Raw genomic sequence first — 18,697 nt, forward strand, 5'->3', positions numbered from 1 at the left:
ACTTACTTACTTTCTGATGGTATCTCATTTACTAGAATACAAGCTCCATGAAGGCAAGGATTTTCTGTTAGTTTCTGGTGCCAGCTGGATACTTAGAACACAGGAGATACATAACAAAGATCTGGTAAATGAAATAAGTTTTACTACTTTCCTGTGTGCTCCCTCAGGCACATCTGTAACATCTGTCTCTTAGAAGATCTCATTGTTTCGGTTTCCATTACCTCCCTGAGTTACTATAGCAGGATTTTCAATAGTGTCTTCCATTCTAAACTAAGTGGAATATTGCCATCAATATGACCGAAAATATGGTCTCCAAGATTTCATTGTTCTACCAAACATGTCCACTTTGCTCTCTTGACTACATACACTTCAAACTCCACGAACTCCACCCAAAGCGCTTCACACTCATGCTCCAAACTCTCCCACATATTTTCCCTCTGCTGGCTGAAATACAGCCTTGGTGCTATCAGATCAGTCTCATGGATGGTGTCTCTAATACAGATCCAAAAAGAAAGGAAGGAAGGAAGGAAGGAAGGAAGGAAGGAAGGAAGGAAGAAAGGAAGGAAGAAAGGATGGATCAGGACAGGATAATAAAGTAACATGCAAAAGCTATTTCCATCAGACAAGAAGTAGATGGATAACTGAGAATCCTGGAAGAGGATAATTAAAAGAACGAAAAGCTCAGCTCTTTTCCCTCTAACGGATCATACCTGACTCACCTTTCTTGAATCTGCTCATTTTCCTAGTTCCTATGGATAGCAAGTTATAAATTATCACTCAGGAAACTGCTATCTTTGGTAACTATCAGGAGCCCATGGCTTATCCATATAGCTGAGAAGTGAAGACCTTGACTTGTACATCATTTTATAGTGTCAATCTGAACACTGAGCAACTGCAGGCAATCACATAATACTATGGAATTGGACAGAATGAACAAGTAGTGGTTAACTATGCTTCTAAATCCAAATTAAACTTTTTTTTTTTAAATTTACTTATTTTAAGAGGTCCCCAAAAGAAGGGTCAAGTAGGCCATTCAATTTTCCTTGCCTCGAGAACACTAAGACTCAGAAACACCACTAACTCAGAGAGTAACAAAATAGAGAATGCTTCCCTCCCCTTCTACTCTCCGCCCTTAAAACGAACATCAACAGGGAAACGAGGTCACGGGAAGAGGCAGTACAGGGTTGCTTCTATGGATGCAAGGACCGGCTTATTCAGACTCTGGAGAAGAGATGGTTAAAGCTAACTGTTGGGTTCCTCAGTCTGCCTACTTTATTTCCTTCCTAACAATATGTGATAACAACACTGTCAAAAGATTAACTTAGAGACGCGAAGATCATTCCAGAAGGGGGAAGGTACACAGTGTACATCAATCTCTGGGAACACACCCAGATACCAGTTGGTCATGACAGTTCTGTACAGCAATTTCCTACCAGGTTTTTAATGATTCCTGTGATAGTCTAGAAAGAACAAATAAAGTTATGAGTACTTTAATTCAGTGTAAAGACAAGAAACTGATACCCAGGATGGCGACAACTACCCTGAGCTATCCAGGGCCCAGGCTGAGCCAAAGCTTTGAGGCCATTCTCAGATCAAAGAAAACAAAAGGTTAAAAAAATTACTCTTTTCGCTTTACATTAAATGGACGTAGGGTAATACTAAATGTAGCTATAGGCTACCTAGTCACCTTAAAGCAAGCACTTCCCGAAGCTATCAAATAGAATTGGGACTGCCTCTGTATATATAAGATCGTGGTCCAATAGAGTTAAGGAACCAGAGATACAAGAATCAGAAGAACACATGAGGACACCAAGGGAAACAGGATGCTACACAGTTATAGAAAGCAATTTTCAGAAAAAAAAAAAAAAAGGTTGCAGTGATATGGAAAAAAGATGTTTACTAAAGGGGCTAAATAAAAAATATGCACAATTTTCTTGCATATTCCTTGCACACAACAATACGGACATCATGTAATCCTCCTTTTCTACAAAATACATAGAAAATTTTGAAGGAGACTGTATTGCTCAAAATTATTTCAAATAATCATTACTTCGTATTTATTGCTGCTTCCTCTCAGTCTCCTCTCATGTAGCTCACTCAGCCTCAACTCACTATGCAGCCTAAGTTATCCCTGAACTCATGGCAACTCTTCCCTACTCATCCTGTATGCTTCCATTGCAGGTGCGAATCCAGCTGCATGAACTACTTATACAACAGAAAATAAAATAAACTAATAAACAAAATACAACCAAGCTCCAGGGCTGGTTTCTCTATTTCAAAATGAAATTAAAAACAAAAACCCAGAAAATATCGTATTCTTGTTCCTAGGATTTAACAGTAACTGCCTGGCTAACTAAGGGGTCAGAAACTAGAAAGAAGAATGCTCCTAGGTTCCTATGGTATGACCTTTCAAAGCTGAAATTTCAGTGCAGACAATTACAATTAATCAATGTCTGGATATTTAATTTTGGATAAATGCTGAAGAAAGCTGGTTGTACAAATAATTTATAGAGCACAGGGGTAAGAGAAAGAAAGGAAGGAAGGAAGGGAGGAAGGAAGGAAGGAAGGAAGGAAGGAAGGAAGGAAGGAAGGAAGGAAGAAAACATTGGCACAATCCTGAAATGCTAGCAAGCATGAGGCAAGGGCACGGGAATCTTGAGGTCTACACAGCAAGTTCAAGGCCAGCCTTGGGTAATAGATTGAGACCCTGTCTGAGGGGAAGGAGGAAGGTAGAGGAGATCAAAGAAAGGTCTGCCAGATAAAAACTCAGGGGTCAAAAAGATGTCATTACCAAAGAAGAAGGACAATTTTAAGTCCGTTTTCGTTTTAAATGAAAATCAAGCTCAGACCTGCTGGTAGAATTTCAAAGGGTTACTCCTGACAAAGGTAAGTTGGAGAATCAAAAAGAAGCTAGTTCTGCAAGAAGGGAGCTGCCTCTCTCTGAAGGAGCCCAGCAAGAAGGGTAACACAATGGCCTAATACAGCTTCAAAATGTGTGACTGCAGGGTCCATTATTCCTTGCATAAGAACTGGTTCTGCAGCTTAACCAAAAGACTGCTACCTCCTGCATGCAAGGCGTGATGGTGTGAAGAAATGGCTCCGAGGATGCTGACTGCTTAAGCTTGAATCACAGTTCTCCTGTCAGCCAGATGTTTAATCCTGAAGAAATTACCTAGCCCCTCTGCCTAGGCTCATCTATAAACAAAGAAGACAGTGGCAGTACTCACCACCGCAAAGACCTGTTGTGTTGATTAAAAGGGCTACACACAAATACTTGGCAACATCCCTGGACATGGCTAGTACTCGTTTAGTGTTAGTTATAATTATTATTTTTATTACAGCTGTGAACCTTGTAATAAAAAAATGTTGGTACCAAGTTGGCTTGCATACCATTAACACATTTTTTACAAACCAGTATCTGTTCGTTTTGTCCCTGGTGAGCTATATTACTAACCCTCTCCTTTTCTCAAAATATAAGAGGCACAGAGATGGTAAATGATTAAACTACTTGGTAAGTGGATGCACATTTCCTATGACAACATCATATAAATGCCTTTTATTTCACGTGAAAAAAAAATGTAACTGTAGAATTGCAGGGTTAGATTGTGAATGCTTATGGAGTGTTAAGTTATCAATACCAGTTAATCCTATTGTGATTCAACGTGAAGTAACTGATGCCACAAACATTATACATTTTAAATAAGCTAGGGATGATGGCACAAACTTATAATCAAAGCAGCTGTGGGGCCAAGGCACACAAGGATCTCAAGTTCTAGGCCAGGCTGGGCTTCATACACTCTGATACTCACACACCCACACTCTCTCCCTCCCCTCCCTCCCTCCCATCCTCAGTGCCCCCCTCGCTACAACAATAATTATTATTATTATTATAGTAATATGTAAGGACTGTTCTCTCATTTCCTTACATATACTGTAAGACTAGAGGGAAAAGGATACACAAAAGGGAGGAAAACCGATAGAGAAATGAAAGGAATGAGAGACAAGAACAAGCAGCAGCGGGCTCTGGCTTGTGGTCAGGTGCAACAATCTGAAGGCAAAGTTACTGACTGTGAATTCGGAAACTTAGGGTGACGGTACGTTGTAGTAGACATGGCATGGGAGTCTCAATTTCAGTGTCACTTCATCCTGGTCTTACAAGAATGATGGGAGATGCCATTCTGTATATGTTTCTCATACTGGTTAATGAATAAAGCACTGTTGGCCAATAGGAAAGCAAGATAGGAGGGACTAGGAGACAAGGAGGAAATAGGAAGTAGTAAGGAGGAGTCAAGATGGAGAGTCTGGAGAGAACAGAACCGCCATTCCTCCGCTCTCTGTAAGACCACGTGGAAATACATAGAAATGGGTTAATAATTAAGACAGAGCTAGTCGATAAGAAACTAGTACCTGGCCAACACCATAATATCAAATACAGAGTCTCTGTGCATTATTTGGGGCTGGCGCGGTGGTGGGACAAGACCAGCAGCGGCAGGCGGAAAAACCATACTCCTTACAAATGGTGCCCACATGGTTCTTATTAGCTTAAAAAAGGGTTTTAAAAACAAAAGAACAAAGACAAACAAGGTTTCTTGGTAGGGAAAAGAAACTCCAGTATGATGTTCATAGCAATATTATTATTACTAGTTTCAAAATAGACCCTACCCAAACGCCATCAGTAGTAGAACAGTTAAACCTGGAAGCCCCAGCTGTCCATCTCAGGATGGTAGGGGGGGATACAGAGACAGAACATGAAGCCGAAAATCTGCCCAAGTTAGAGGGCCTTGATAAACATCTTAAGCTCGCTATAAAAAACCAAGGAAGGCCATGCATTAAATATACAGATTATGTCCCAGGACTAAGAATAAAAGCAAAATATATCCACCATAGGAAACAGAAGACCAAGCCCCCACAAATTTAAAACAAACAGCTGGCTAGTTTTACCACCTTCTAGAACAAAGTTTAACACTTCAGATGAGCATAGCTATTGTATAAATAGTAGTGACTAGGAGACCAGAGAGGAGGGGAGGGGAGGGGAGGGGAGGGGAGGGGAGGGGAGGGGAGGGGAGGGGGGGGGGAGGGGAGGGGGGGGAGGGGAGGGGAGGGGGGAGAGGAGGGGAGGGGAGGGGGAGGGGAGGGGAGGGGAGGGGAGGGGAGAAGAGGAAAGTGTTAAAAATTTTAAAATTGTGTTGAAGATTTCCTTTACATAAGTGCAAAGGTAAATGCTTTTATTTTGTCAGAAGCTAGCTCTTCGGGAGTTAATGACTAGAATGGGGGTGAAAGAGGTATTCACGGAGCTATATACTTTATAATAAGTATACTTTGACTATTTAATACTTCCATGATAAGACGAAAGGATTATAGTAAACATCTATTTAGTACAGAGTGGTAGTCACATCGCTATTGAATAAAAAGTATTTAGCAGTACTAAACATGACTATATTACACAAAGTTTGTGGGGTTCTAAGTGAGATGCCCTTAATAATCCCAGGGGCAAACCATCCCAGTAAATAGGGTCCAAGCTAGTTTTTAGCACCTAGCTTAATGCTGTTTACAGAGGTCACTAATATGTCTCGTGACTGGGTCGTTTCCTAACTTAGAGCAATTTAAAAGGCTATACTTAGACACTTGCTTGCTGGTATCCATACCCCACACCTCTTAATGTACTTCTTCAAATTCTCATTCTTTCAGTTTCTAAAAATTGATTTACCACTATATCTTGGAATATTTCATATCTAGCAATGTGAGCTCCTTCAGAAAAAGCAGGTAGATATCAAAGGGTTAAAACATTAAAAAGGTAAACATACAAGCTAACCTAAGCGAAAGACTTCAGCTACCTGTATCTAAATAGTCACCCAGAGAGGTGCGTTTGGGGACAGCACATACATGCTACTCAGCGTTACAGAAAACAAAGCTAAAAGCGCCATGACCAGCGCTAGCTTCAGGCTTCCTGTGTGTTGGCTTTGGTGACAAACCTGACCCCCTTATCAAGCAGACACACCTTCCACTCTCTACTCACAGAATTTCAGCTTCACACTCTATTCATTTCTCCAAAGACAATCTCTTCATCAGAAATGAGTGAATAAAAGTCAAGTAATCACAACAAATTCTAGGGTTTTTGTCTTTGGCAAGCGTGTGTGTGCACGCGCGCGCGTATGCATGCACGTGCATTGCCAAGAGGATAAACTACAACTGGAATAGCTGTCTATAAAGCATCATAAAATGTTCTTAGTGACCACATTGTGATGAGGAAGACATTCAGGCACTAGCAGATACTGGGTGATGGAGGGGGAAGGGCAGGAGGAGGGCTTCATCACTGTATTTTCTTCCAAAGACATCTCCATGGCAAACCCTTTCTCAAAGAGGCAGAAGACAGGGCCATCACCTTTAGAAACCATTCCTTTCCCACTCATTCAATCAATACAGCAGTCACACCTTAGTGCCTTAGGGACACTGGTTTATTGAACCCCTGAGGATAACAAAATCAAAGGATGCTCAAGTCTCTACAAAGTAACACAGCATCTGTATACAACCTACCTGCATTTATGCCTCCCTTATGCTGCGAATCCTTCCCAGAGGATTTATATTACCCTGGCACAATGTAAATGCTATATAAGCAGTTGTTATATGATTTAGGAAAATAGTGACAAGAAAACACCTTATACATGTACAATGCACATGCTCACTTTTCCCAAATATTTTTAGTCTGTAGTAAAAATGTAGATAGAGAAGGCCAGCTATACCTACTAGAGACATTGATCAATGCATATACAAATATGGGTTAGTTCTCCTAATATTACTTATGATAATAACACTATAGAATATGCTTCTTATAGTATAATTATCTTCTCCCAGCATACATAGGAAATTAGATTACTTATCCAAAGGGCAACATGTACTACTTTTAATTTTAAATCTCTTTTTCTACGAACCCTATTTCTTCAACTTGACCCAAGCTAGAGTCGCCTCAGAAGTGGGAATCTTGAGAAAAATACCCCTACCAGACTGGTCTGAAGAGAAAGAAGCTTTTAGGGGGGTATTTCCTTGATTTCTTTTTCTTTTGGGGGGGGGCAGGATTTCTTTGTGTAGCAGCCCTGGCTGCCCTGGAACTCACTCTGTAGATCAGGTTATCCTTGAACTCAGAGATCTACCTGCCTCTGCCTTCTGAGTGCTGGGATAAAAGTGTCTGTCACCACCCGGCTCTTGATTGATAATTTTAACATGGAATGGTCCGGCTCGCTGTACCACCTTTGGGCAGGCGGTGCTGAGTTTGTATAAGAAAGAAGGCTAAGCAAGCTACAAGGAGCAAAAGCCAGGAAGTAAGTAAGCAGCATCCCCCCCCCCCCACCGTGGACTCTGCATCAGTTCCTGCCAACAGGTTCCCGCCTTCACATCCGTTCCATGCCCCCAAGTCACTTTGGGCCATGGTGTTTCATTTATCACAATTGAAAAGTGAACCAAGATATTTGGTATCAGCGGAAATCTGACCAGTCATAGTAATTCTCTTGTAACTAGAGTACTGTGGCAGCTGTGCGACTTTAGCTTTTAAGGAATCTTCAGGAATCTGCGTCTTTGTATTTTACAGCGTTTGGCCCTGGCTCATGACCTCCTCCCACATTCTAAACCAGTGGGCACAGCATATTCTCTCTGTGACTCTTTATCACATGACCTCCCTGTCTCCTAACTGTAATTTCCCTCTCATAAGGCCATGCCTGACTACACTTAGAGTCCACCTGGATACTCAAGCATACATTCCGCATCATAAAATCCTTAGTGTAATCACATCAGAAACTGTTACGAATACCCAGGCACAGAACTGATACGAACATATGCCTTTATTTTTCTTGAGCAAATGACCAGAAATATCTGGGACTGCCACATCAAGATGGTGAGTACAGAACACTTGAGGAACTATCCAACTATTTTCCAAAGTGGCTATTATTCTGCACTCTTGCAAGTGACACAAGATGTCTACAGTTCTCAGCAACGCTTGATGTTGTCAATTGTTTGCATTTTAAGCACTTTAGGGAATTGACAGCACATGTCCTAATTACTCTACCGTGTACATCCCTGATGATGGATGACAAAGAACATCTTTTTCCTGTGCTGATTGGTCATTTATATGTCCTAACTAGAAAACCACTTACTAAGATGTTCTGCCTACTCAAAAAATTTTAGGTAGTAAGTACATCTTCCTACTATTGAGCTGTAATTTTTTTTTATTCTCCATTCTGATACAAGTCTTTGCCAGATGCATGTTGCTGTGATTTGAATGTGCCCCTTAAAGTTCATGTGCTTAACCCTCAGAGTAGTTAGTGAAGATGAGAGGTGATTTGGTTAATTGTCTTTTTCATGGGAGGAGGCTAGATATTCCAGAAGTTTCTGATAAAAGGAAGAGGATAAATCAACCTCTTTCCTTCTCTGTCATTAACGTCATGCTTGCCCCAAGTTAGAGCACTATAAGAAGGAGGCCCCTGCCAGAGGCATTCCCTTGGGAATTTCATCTCCATAACTGTCAAGAAATAAACTTCTCTTCCGGATAAATTATTCAGTCTCAGCTTTGCTCTTACAGCACTGCAACATTTTCCTCCAGTCTGTGGCTTTTCATTATTTTACAAATGTCTTTTCAAAAAGTCCATGACTTGATGAAATCTGACTTAATCATTTTTTTTCCTCTTACACCTTATGCTTTTTAATATTCTAAGGTGTCTTTGTCTATTCAAGGTCAAAAAATGTTCTTAAAATCCCTCCAAGTAACTCTCACGCGCAGCAAAGCTGAGAACTACTAGTCTGTGGGGAATGTGACCTAGCTTTCTTAAATTAACCTGAGTTTCTGCCAGAGAAAATTAGAACACTAAAAGTAAATTAAGAACAAAGTTAACCAGAAAAACAAGGGTACAATCAAGAGCTGTAGGACCGCCTGAGCAGACCAGCTCCCAAGCTGAAGTGTCTATCAAGGGCTAGAATAAATGAGCTGAGAGGTGCCCTAGGTGTCCCCGCCAGGTGAAAGGACCACGTCCCCTGTCCTCCCACCTGTGGGAAGTAGCATACCCACGATTATCGCAGTCTGACTGATACAACGGGAGAAATTATTCCTCTTCCATGTGGGGTTGAGAGTCACCAGTTTTGAAGCTACCACATTAAATAAATGAAGGTGGTAGTAATAATATTTACCCAAACTTTGCTTCCAACAGGGGTCAGACAGACCGAGCTTTCATTAAATGGAGGAGATGTCAGGAGCCCCGAATGGACTCAAGTTTCCCGAGAATCCTAGACAAAGTGGGTCTGTTTCTTAGCTGTGGACAGGAGGCTACTTTCCAGATGTTATATTTAGCTTAAAGGAATCTCTAACACGGCTTTGTGCAAAGTATATAGTGTGTCCCAGTAGGTATAACCACAAGCCAGAGGGCCAGTAGGGAGTATCCCTTAAGAGGGTTCAGCAGCATAGAGGGGTCAATTGTGTAGTCAAACTGACAACCCCAAACGAGTTGAATTAGCTACAAGTCAGATTCTTGGCCATAACTCACATTTAATGAGTCTTTGTTTCCTTTCTTGCTCGCCCGGGGAGACAACCCTGAGCTGCTAGCCCACATCAGGTAAGGGGAACAATAGAGTTAATGTTTTTGGGAGATTTGCAGCAAAAGAAAATGTTAGTCCTACTCCCTAGGTGACTTTCTATGGCAAAGAGCAAGGCCGCTCCCTTGCACACCACAGCTACACTTCCTGAGAGAGAGCATGCAGACGAAAACCCCAGCTTCTAGATCCAGATGACAGGGTTATAACACACATCAGCCTCCCTGCTTTTTTTTTTTTTTTTTTTTTTTGCCTTAATGTCTTTAAGTCTTAGTTTCCTCTTTTATAGAAAAGATAACAGTAACTAAAAACACATTGTAAAAATTAAAGGTGATAATATATATAAAAATGTTTGGCATAATTTTTGGCACAGATGGAATTTAAAAAGCTGACTTTTCTTATCATAACCTTTGTCACTAAATTTCATAGCCTGACAAAAACATGGGTATCAGCGGTAAAATCAGAAATAAAAGTACCTTTTCTGAAGCCCATGACTCTGAAGAAACAGACTTTGGTTTTTGCCACTAAATTCAAATTAAGTACACAGAATAGCACTCAATCCTTTGTTCGGGCCAGGAATGGAAGAAACCCTACACTAATTCCAAGTCTAATCAAATTTGAAACATCTTCTAATGTTAAGTAGGAAATTGATTAAGAACTATAACTACAACAGACAATTCTGACTATTAGACTATTGTCTCACTTGGCCTCTTGACTAATACTGGATGCCATCATCTAGAAGCCAATGAATAAATAGCTGTATATGTCTTCTGTCTATGACATTCACTTTCTTGAAATTCTCTGAGGAAAGTCGGACATGGTCTATGTGGTGGCTCGAATAGGAATGGCCACCATAATCTCATAGGTTTGAATGCTTGGTCATTGCGGAGTGACACTACTTGAGTGTGTCTAGAAAGTGTGATCTCACTGGAGTAGATGTGGCCTTGTCAGAGGAAGCGAGTCACGGCGGCTGGGGGTGGGGGTGGGGGGCGCTTTAGGGTTTTGAAAGCCCAAGCCAGGCCCAGACTCTCTTTTCTTGTGGTCCGTGGATTCAGATGTGAGACGCTCAGCTCCCTCTCCAGCATCATGTCTGCCTGCATGACACCACGCTCCCGACGAGATGAAAATGGACTAAACCTCTGAAACTGCAAGCAAGCTCCAGTTAAACACTTGCTTCTATAGAAGCTGCTGTGGCTACAGTGTTGCTTTTCACAGCAACAGAACACTGACTAAGACGACCACTAAGTGCAGCAGTCAGGGTCTCTGCTACCATTGATAGCCAAATGAAAGAATTACTCCACTGAGACAGTAAGAAAAGGGGGTTCCTGAGTCCCCAAGAGGTAAGTTCCAGCACTAACACGAGAAGGAATATTTGACAAAAATTACTTAAGATTATGACACTTATTTTCAGTTTTCCTTTGGTCAAATTGCTCAATCTATATACGCTAAAGCTTCAGGAAGCAGTAAGGTGTCCATGCTAAGAATAACCAAATCCTTGAGACCAACTGGCTAAGACAGAACTTGGAACGAAAACTAAATTCAAAATATAAACATATAGGAATTAGTAAGTGCACTAGATGAGAAAGCATCACACAACATTAAAGAGCCCTAATTCCCAAGAGTTTTGCAAAGCACAAAGGAAGCTGCCAGAACAGAATCAATTATACAAAACTGATGGACAATGGCGCTGGTCCATGGCTGTGTCTTCCCAGGATTAGCAATTCAGTTCAGTGGGTTAAGAAGTCTGCCACTATGAACATTCTTTTTCTTTAAGACTATGTGGTATAGAACGGTCATGGAGAACCCGTTAAGCGAAAGAAAATATCCTTTCTCTTATTTACAAAGCTGTGCGACTGCTCCAGCCAGGAGCCCTTGTGACTAGGAGCATCTATCCATATACCTTTTTGAAGAGTCTTCCTGAGTCCTCGCTGACTTGAACAAATCGAGGGATTATATTATTCAGGTAGATGTCACTCAGCGTGGTATGATCCCTGCTCTCCCGCTTCACCTGGTTTAAGAGGAGGTTCCAGCAGTTTACTGGAGAGAGAACATTCTGGTCTTTCCTGCAGAGAAATGGAAGGAAAAAAAAGTGTTAGTAAGCAGGCAGGGCTAGCAGCTACAGTTATAGTTCACATCACAAAATCACAGTGATCAAAGCAGAAGTAGAAACAAAGAGATCTTCCCTAGAGCCTGCTGCTATGTTTGATGGGAAATGCTCCCTGCCCGGGCATGTGTTTATATACTTTTCGTACCCCAGCTACTATCTGGGGAGGTTGGCTTAGACAGGGGAAGAGGGTCCCCATGGGAGTGACACTTAAGGTCTATAGGCCAATTCATCTTAATGATTAGAAATCTGAAGCTCACAAGAATTGTCATTCTCTCCGCAAGTGTAAGCGGAAACCAGAGAGCCACAGATCTGTATCGTCTGTCTAGGGATACATCAAACTGCCTCTCCACAGTCCACGCACGTCTAGAGCTGAGGTCATCTGGTTTATCTTCAGGGTCAGAGACAAAGCTAAAGAGCTTATCTATCAGAGGGGCTGGAGGGATGGCTCAGTGGATAAGAGACTGGCTGCTCTTGCAGAGGACCTGGATTCAGTTCCCAGCACCCTCATCAGGTGGTTCCCAACCACTCCTAACTCTGGCTCCAGGGATCTGACAGCTCTTCTCACATCCATGGGCACCTACACTCATGTGTACAAACCCATACACATACATGCAAGTAAAAGTAAATACAATGATCTTAGCAGAGACAGAAATCTCTGGAATACTAGACTAAAACCTCTACAAGTTTTCCCACAACAGTTTTTTATAGAGAAACACTGAAGATTATCTGCCATGAAAAATTCACAGAAGCCTGTCTAGCCCCATACCACACATATGAAGAGTTCTTTGTTTTTGTTTTATTTATTTATTTATTTATTTATTTATTTATTTATTTATTTTGGCATCATTGACTGGACCATAATCTCAAGCCCCATATAATTAAGAAAACAACCTTATTTGAGTATATGTATTCCTAACATTCATGCTTCGGTAGAACCATAAAGTTCTAAACCTTTACTCAAATGAAAGCAATGTGATTCCCAAAGCATATAAATCAACTGCTCAGTTTGCAGTACTAATTTGAACAGCTATACACCTAGAAGTTGGGTAAGGGATACTATGTGTTTAACTTGGCTAGATCCTTTACACTGCTGTTTAAACCCCACAACTGGTCAAGAGGTATCTGAAATTTGAGGAGAGACAAAGCAAGAAGAAACGTTAAAGCTTTTTTTGTCTAAGAAGTGTCACTAAAAAGTGGACATGCAGAAATTGACATGCCTGTAACTGCAAAAGGTGCCTTTACCCACAGAAAGGAATCAAGCGTGGAAATTCACTCCTTTTCTCTCCCTTCCCTCCAGTCAGAACTGTATGCTGCAGAGAGTAGTATTGTCTCCATCAGAGCTGGAGGCTGCCAACTGCAATCTGCAAAGCTCAGGGCTCAACTCAGAAGTTTTCCAATTCTGCAGTCATAGCTATTAACAAATAAAATCACTACACTTCGCTGAGCTTCAGAACACTCTAGACCAGCAAATCAAATACTTATCTAAAAGAAGCTGCTTCAAACTAGTTAACTCGAGTCCAAACTGAAACTCTTCTAAGCACAGCCCCCTATCTCCTCCCATCATACTCTTTCAAGACAAAATTGCTAATGTTAGGTACCAACCACTGCACTTTATTATGACCAGTACCTTTCTAGGGAAATAAAGACTTCTGTGGAAAATTTAAAATGTACTAGCTAAGTGGAAAAGGATATATATAATTAGTCTATTCCCTCTGGAGGAGCAGCCAGTCCCCTTAACCACTGAACCATCTCTCCAGCCCCCTAGAAAGTACTATTTAAAAAGGGCTGGCAATATGACTTAGTAGGTAAACCCGATAACCTGAGTTTAATGTCTGGATCTCACAGTGTTAGGAGACGATCGACTCCCGAAAGTTGTCCTCTGACCTCCAGTGAGCTATGACATATGAGTACACACATATACAATAATAATTTCTAAAAAAAGACACAGTTTGAACAGTACATTTTCTTTTTCAGGTCATTTTTCTTGACAAAATATCTGTGCCTTCAGTAAGTACAGAATACACCAAGCTTTTACACACGTTCTAAAAGGGGAAGGCCTTATAAGACTCAAGTGTACAATTGGTTCTGACCTGCTTCTTATGAGAACATATAGGTGGCTTGGTGGTCTATGCTGGGTTCACGGTAGACCATGGATAGCTGGCCATTTCATATCCAATTGTTACAATGCTAATAAATGTTAGGGTTCACAGAATTAGTATTTATAATGGGAATATTTATGGCTTGATTTTAAAACAAAAATATTATTCTTTTGCAAACATGTAAATCAATTTAAAACTATACCAAGAGTATAGTTACTCGTGTATGAACTCGAAATTGTTTTGGAGGGATGGCAAAAGTTTCTATGGATTGAACCAGTGTCTTGCACATGCTAGGCAAGTATTCTCCTGTGGAGCTATATCCCCATCCCGCAGAAGTTTCTTAATAGTGAAGAACTTAACTAAAACCAGAATTAATGTTGATGATGAAACTATACAACTTTTATTCACAATTCTGGTATGAATATTTTTAGTTCATAAACACAGTCTCACTGTTCATAAGAATTCATTCTAATCAACTCCAAAATTCTGTATTTTAAAAGTGCATACACACACGCACGCGCACGCACGCGCACAGGGAGGAGGTTATTTCTTTTAAGGCAATGCTGACGCAAGCAAGGGGAAGAGAACGTGGGAAGAATGAAACACAAGTATACTATGCAGGCAATTTTCCCAGCCAGCAAGAACAAAGCCGCAACACACTTGAGGTTGGGAAATAAGCAAACCAAAGAAACGTGCTTTTATAGCGTGTTGCAAGGCTCTACGTGGATAGCTTCCTGCTCGAGTCGTTTTGCAGGTGTATTTGATTTGGAGTTGATGAAGCTGAAGGAACTTCATTAGGTTAGGAGATTAAAATTTGTCTCTGTATCTTTTCCGTCTAGCATCTGTGTACAATGTCTCTGCTTTTCCCTGCCCCTCACCTCACCCAACTCTCAGTCTCAGGCTGTATAACGCCAGGACTCTTAAAGCAAAGGGTCTGTAGCTCTCAGGATGTACTGAACACAGCTGTGAACCCCATAAACACTAGTCCCTAAGAAGTAGGCAGAACATCCAAAGTATCTTTCTTACTTAAAAAATGCAGGAAGATCAAGAAAATACCATACTGCGTTGCAGAAGAGATGACTAGTCAAAAGAAATCCAGAAAGTCATAAGCCAGTGTGCATGCACAGAGGGGATTATCACTTACAAAGGCGCTGGACTAGACAAACCCGTGCAACTGAATCATGAACACCAATTTGAGGACACGAGCCTAGTTTTCCTCCCTCAATCAAGATTACATCTATGGATGCTCAAACACTTAACAGACTTCTAAGATGGCCAAGGAAAAGCAGCACCATGAGCATAAAATCTCTACATTATGCATTATTGCTCTCCGCCCACCCCTGTATTTCCTCTGGTTGCTTCAATAAGCTCACACACAAAATCAACACTTGTCCCATCAATTTCCCACCAGCTCATCTACAAAATGGGGAGTCCCCATCTAGCTCCTGAAAGATCTTCAATAGATCACGGCTAAGTTCCCAGAAGCTCCTCCAGTCTGGAATGGCAATTAATTAATAGCATCTACATTTACGGCTCTGCAGAGTACAAGTTTGGTGTTAGTGGATGGCTTGATCTTCTGCATTGTTGTACTGAAATTTTCTTCTGGGTCCACAATCCATTATGTGCCCTTTCTCAAGGCTGTTGTAGACCAGCTGCGATGATGGACGCAAGAGAACTTTACCAACAAGAAACACTATGCAAATGTGAGAAATATTATTATTTTCGTATCCAAACAAATGAGGACTTAGCTTTCATCCGATTCCAACATGTTCCTCAACAGATACTGGGCCACAGCCAAGAATGCAGCCTGCTAAAAGTGCATAACCCTTGGCAAATCACAGTTGGGATAAGACGGTGACAGGCAATTAACCAAGCAGCTGCATGTCTCTGGGAAGATACCAAAAGGGAAGCAGACTTCAATATTCCACTATACTTTCCCAAAGAGGCAAGGTAGAACAATGGTCCTGTGCTCCTCAGTGGGCACTGCGTGCTGAGGTTGACAAAGAATTCAAAAGGAGCCCAGAATCCCAGATGCACCAGCAACTTCCAAAACCCCAAAACAGAGTCCCTCTCAGACCTGCCAATTTTTAAAAAGCTGGCAATTGTCAGTGCATCTAAGAATATAATTTCTCACTTTTCGATAACAGTTCTGCAACGACAGACTAAACTCTGAATGAGTTAAATTCATCATTCAGTGTATGTTATTAAGTCTCCAATGGGGGGGGGGAAGGTATGTGCATGATAAAAGAGCTCATTTAGTGATGGCTTGACAGCAAACTAGTGATGAGAAAGAGGCTGAATGCAAAGAAATAAAATAAATAAAAAATGCAAACCTAAATTCCCTCCTGGCACCTTGATGAAAATGAAAAGAACTGAAGCAGTCACAGATTATTTTATTCAGATGAGTGTTATTAGCCTTTCTGGCTTATTTTCTTTATTATGCATTTTGCTGACGCTGACAGAAACAGGCAAGCTTGATAGAGGAGGAGCCGCAGCGGATTTGTGGTCTGACAGTGCCGTGCATAAAATCAGACCCTTGCTGACCCAGATAAGGCAGAGAGGATGGTCTGGATTTGCTAGGGAAGGTGTTAAAAGGAGGGGAGAATTTAAAAATTAAATCACCAAGGCAGAAACTGACTTAAAAGGATTCTGCCTGTAATTGTGGCTGCTGGTTGTGTGACAGTGGCCGCCTGAAGGTACCTTTCAAAGACAGGCAGGCAGACGGGGAGGGGGGGTGGGGGGGCACATTTCTCCGGACTGATCCCAGCTGTAGCTTCAGCTTTGCCAACAATGAGATCAGAGTGGGAGTGGTCAGAGGCAGGGGCAGAGAAGAACCAAAAGCAAGACCAACGTGCACTATGTGTGAAGAAACAGTTTTCAGATTTTCAAGTGAGGGCCACACACTTGCCAAGACAGGTGATTAGAAAGGATTCAATATGTGTCTTACTCAAAACAGTCTAAGTGTCCCCTGTAATCAGGTTTGGGGAAAGAGTTATAGTGAATGGGATTCTTGTAGCTCTGGAGTAGGCTCGTGGAGAGAGGTATGCCTTCCTTTCCCTCCTTCCAAACTAGGAATCTGCTTCGAAGTAGATACCTGAACCGATAATGTGTTAGACATCTGATAAATGTTTAGCAACCACTTTCTGAGTATGAGACCATAGTTCTTTTTGGGTTAAGATAGAGAACTAAGGATGACCCCAAACATGAACCAATACAGACTCTAGCTGGAAATACCACCATTAGTCAGTTGTATTAGAGACTCTGCCTTTCAACCACCCCACAGCACCCTGATCTCAGGGGAAAGGACACAGTAGAAGGCTCCTCCCATCATTCAAGATGGTTCAATGGATCCTCTGAGAACAAACATGGGGGTGGGGGGCTACCACAAATCCAAATCTCTGCCATCCCAAGTTCTTGCCTAGATTTCTGACATCTGTTTCTGGTTCCTTCTGAGTTCCCAATTTCTTTCTATTTCAGCCATTGACTCAACAAAAAATGAATAGTTAATAATGTGCCAAACTCTGTTCTGTGGACTAGAGCTAAAGGTTCATCATTCTTGTCCCTTATATCAATCCATGTCTGTGGACTTCTTGGACCTAAAACATGGTTTCTTTCTCCTAAACTGTCCTTGTGGGTGAAACCCTCATCTTGTTTATATTTGTCTTGCTGCTTGTGTGTAAAAAGATATAGAAGAACCCATTGAGAAGCCCTCATTTGACTAAATTAGAAGGTCTGTGTACCCACAGCCTTCTTTAGCACCTCTACAGACCTGGAGCCTCCCCCTTCTCTGTTCAACTCTACTTGTATTCTGTAGCTATGATCTATATACCGGAGAACACAAACTATGAACTCAAATTCTGTCATTTGAACATTAAACAGATCCCTCTCAAGGCACACCAAAATAATCAGTACACAACATTAGGCATACGTTTATGTCTATAATCTCAGAATGTCAGAAGTAGAGGCAGGAAGGCCACTGCAAGTTCCAGGCTAGGTAGAACTATACAATGATACCCTGACTCAAAAAATACAGTGATCACATCAAAAAGCCTGAAGAACTAATAGTCAACAGAATGAAAATAAAACAAGAGAAAGATACAGTAAAGATATGAGCAATGACCAAAGAAAACAAAATCATATGGCTCCTTAGCTGAAAAAGTTTATAATCATTGCTATTGAATTTTCAGTTGGATCCACATGTTCTACAGGGAGATCTGTGAACAATTATACAATTATATCTTCAGTTTTTCCTTCTCTAGTTAATTAAGATGTCACCAAAAGCTCCATAAATAATGACAACTATAGAGAGAAAACCACAGATGTGTTAGCAGATTTTCAAAATAAATAAAACCTTGGAAGATGGTTGAGGCAGACTGCCTGGCTCACTCCTGGTCATTCATGCTAGAGAAACAAATACCTATGTGAGCCAAAACAGAACGGCATCAATCTGAAATCCACACACTTATTTCAAAGCATCAAATGCTCCCTCGAGGAGCAGCATCTCTCAGGCACAAGTACAGAAATTTGATCCACAGCCAGTAAGTTACTGATTTCCAGCCAGAAGGAGTTAAGTATGCCAAGCAGTAACAGCCCACTGGAAAGAAAGGGCATCCATAAGCGTACCTCCCTTTTCTAAATGCAAACATGCTCTTGGGACAAGGAATCCCTTTATGTGGCTCATGATAACAGTGAGGAAAAAATCTGAAACCAAAGATAAGTGGAACAAAGTCATACAGTCCTCAGAGCAGTGTCATATACCATCACTACTCCTTGAGGGCGTGTCTTGTGTTTATTCTCTGTATCCCCATTGGCTTGTGTGCTCCAAACCCAGGCATATCATTAGCCAGCTTAATACTTTATTAGCGAAACTTTAATGGGCTGGGTAGTGTAAGAACGCCCTAGTCAGTTTCCAGGTTAGTAG

The 18,697-nt window shown here is 41.3% G+C and overlaps 1 protein-coding gene across 4 annotated transcripts in view; it reads right to left on the reverse strand.

Moving 5' to 3' along the window:
- The window catches only part of Srgap2 (SLIT-ROBO Rho GTPase activating protein 2), a 205,438-nt gene that overhangs the window by 89,466 nt on the left and 97,275 nt on the right, over positions 1-18,697 (reverse strand). For all 4 annotated transcript variants that reach the window (XM_051204128.1, XM_051204127.1, XM_051204129.1 and 1 more), the window contains exon 3: positions 11,471-11,633. In XM_051204128.1, the coding sequence (XP_051060085.1) occupies positions 11,471-11,633 (163 nt within the window). The remainder of the gene's footprint in view (positions 1-11,470; positions 11,634-18,697) is intronic.

The sequence above is a fragment of the Phodopus roborovskii genome, unplaced genomic scaffold (genome assembly GCF_943737965.1).
Source record: "Phodopus roborovskii unplaced genomic scaffold, PHOROB, whole genome shotgun sequence".
NCBI classification, from domain to species: Eukaryota; Metazoa; Chordata; class Mammalia; order Rodentia; family Cricetidae; genus Phodopus; species Phodopus roborovskii.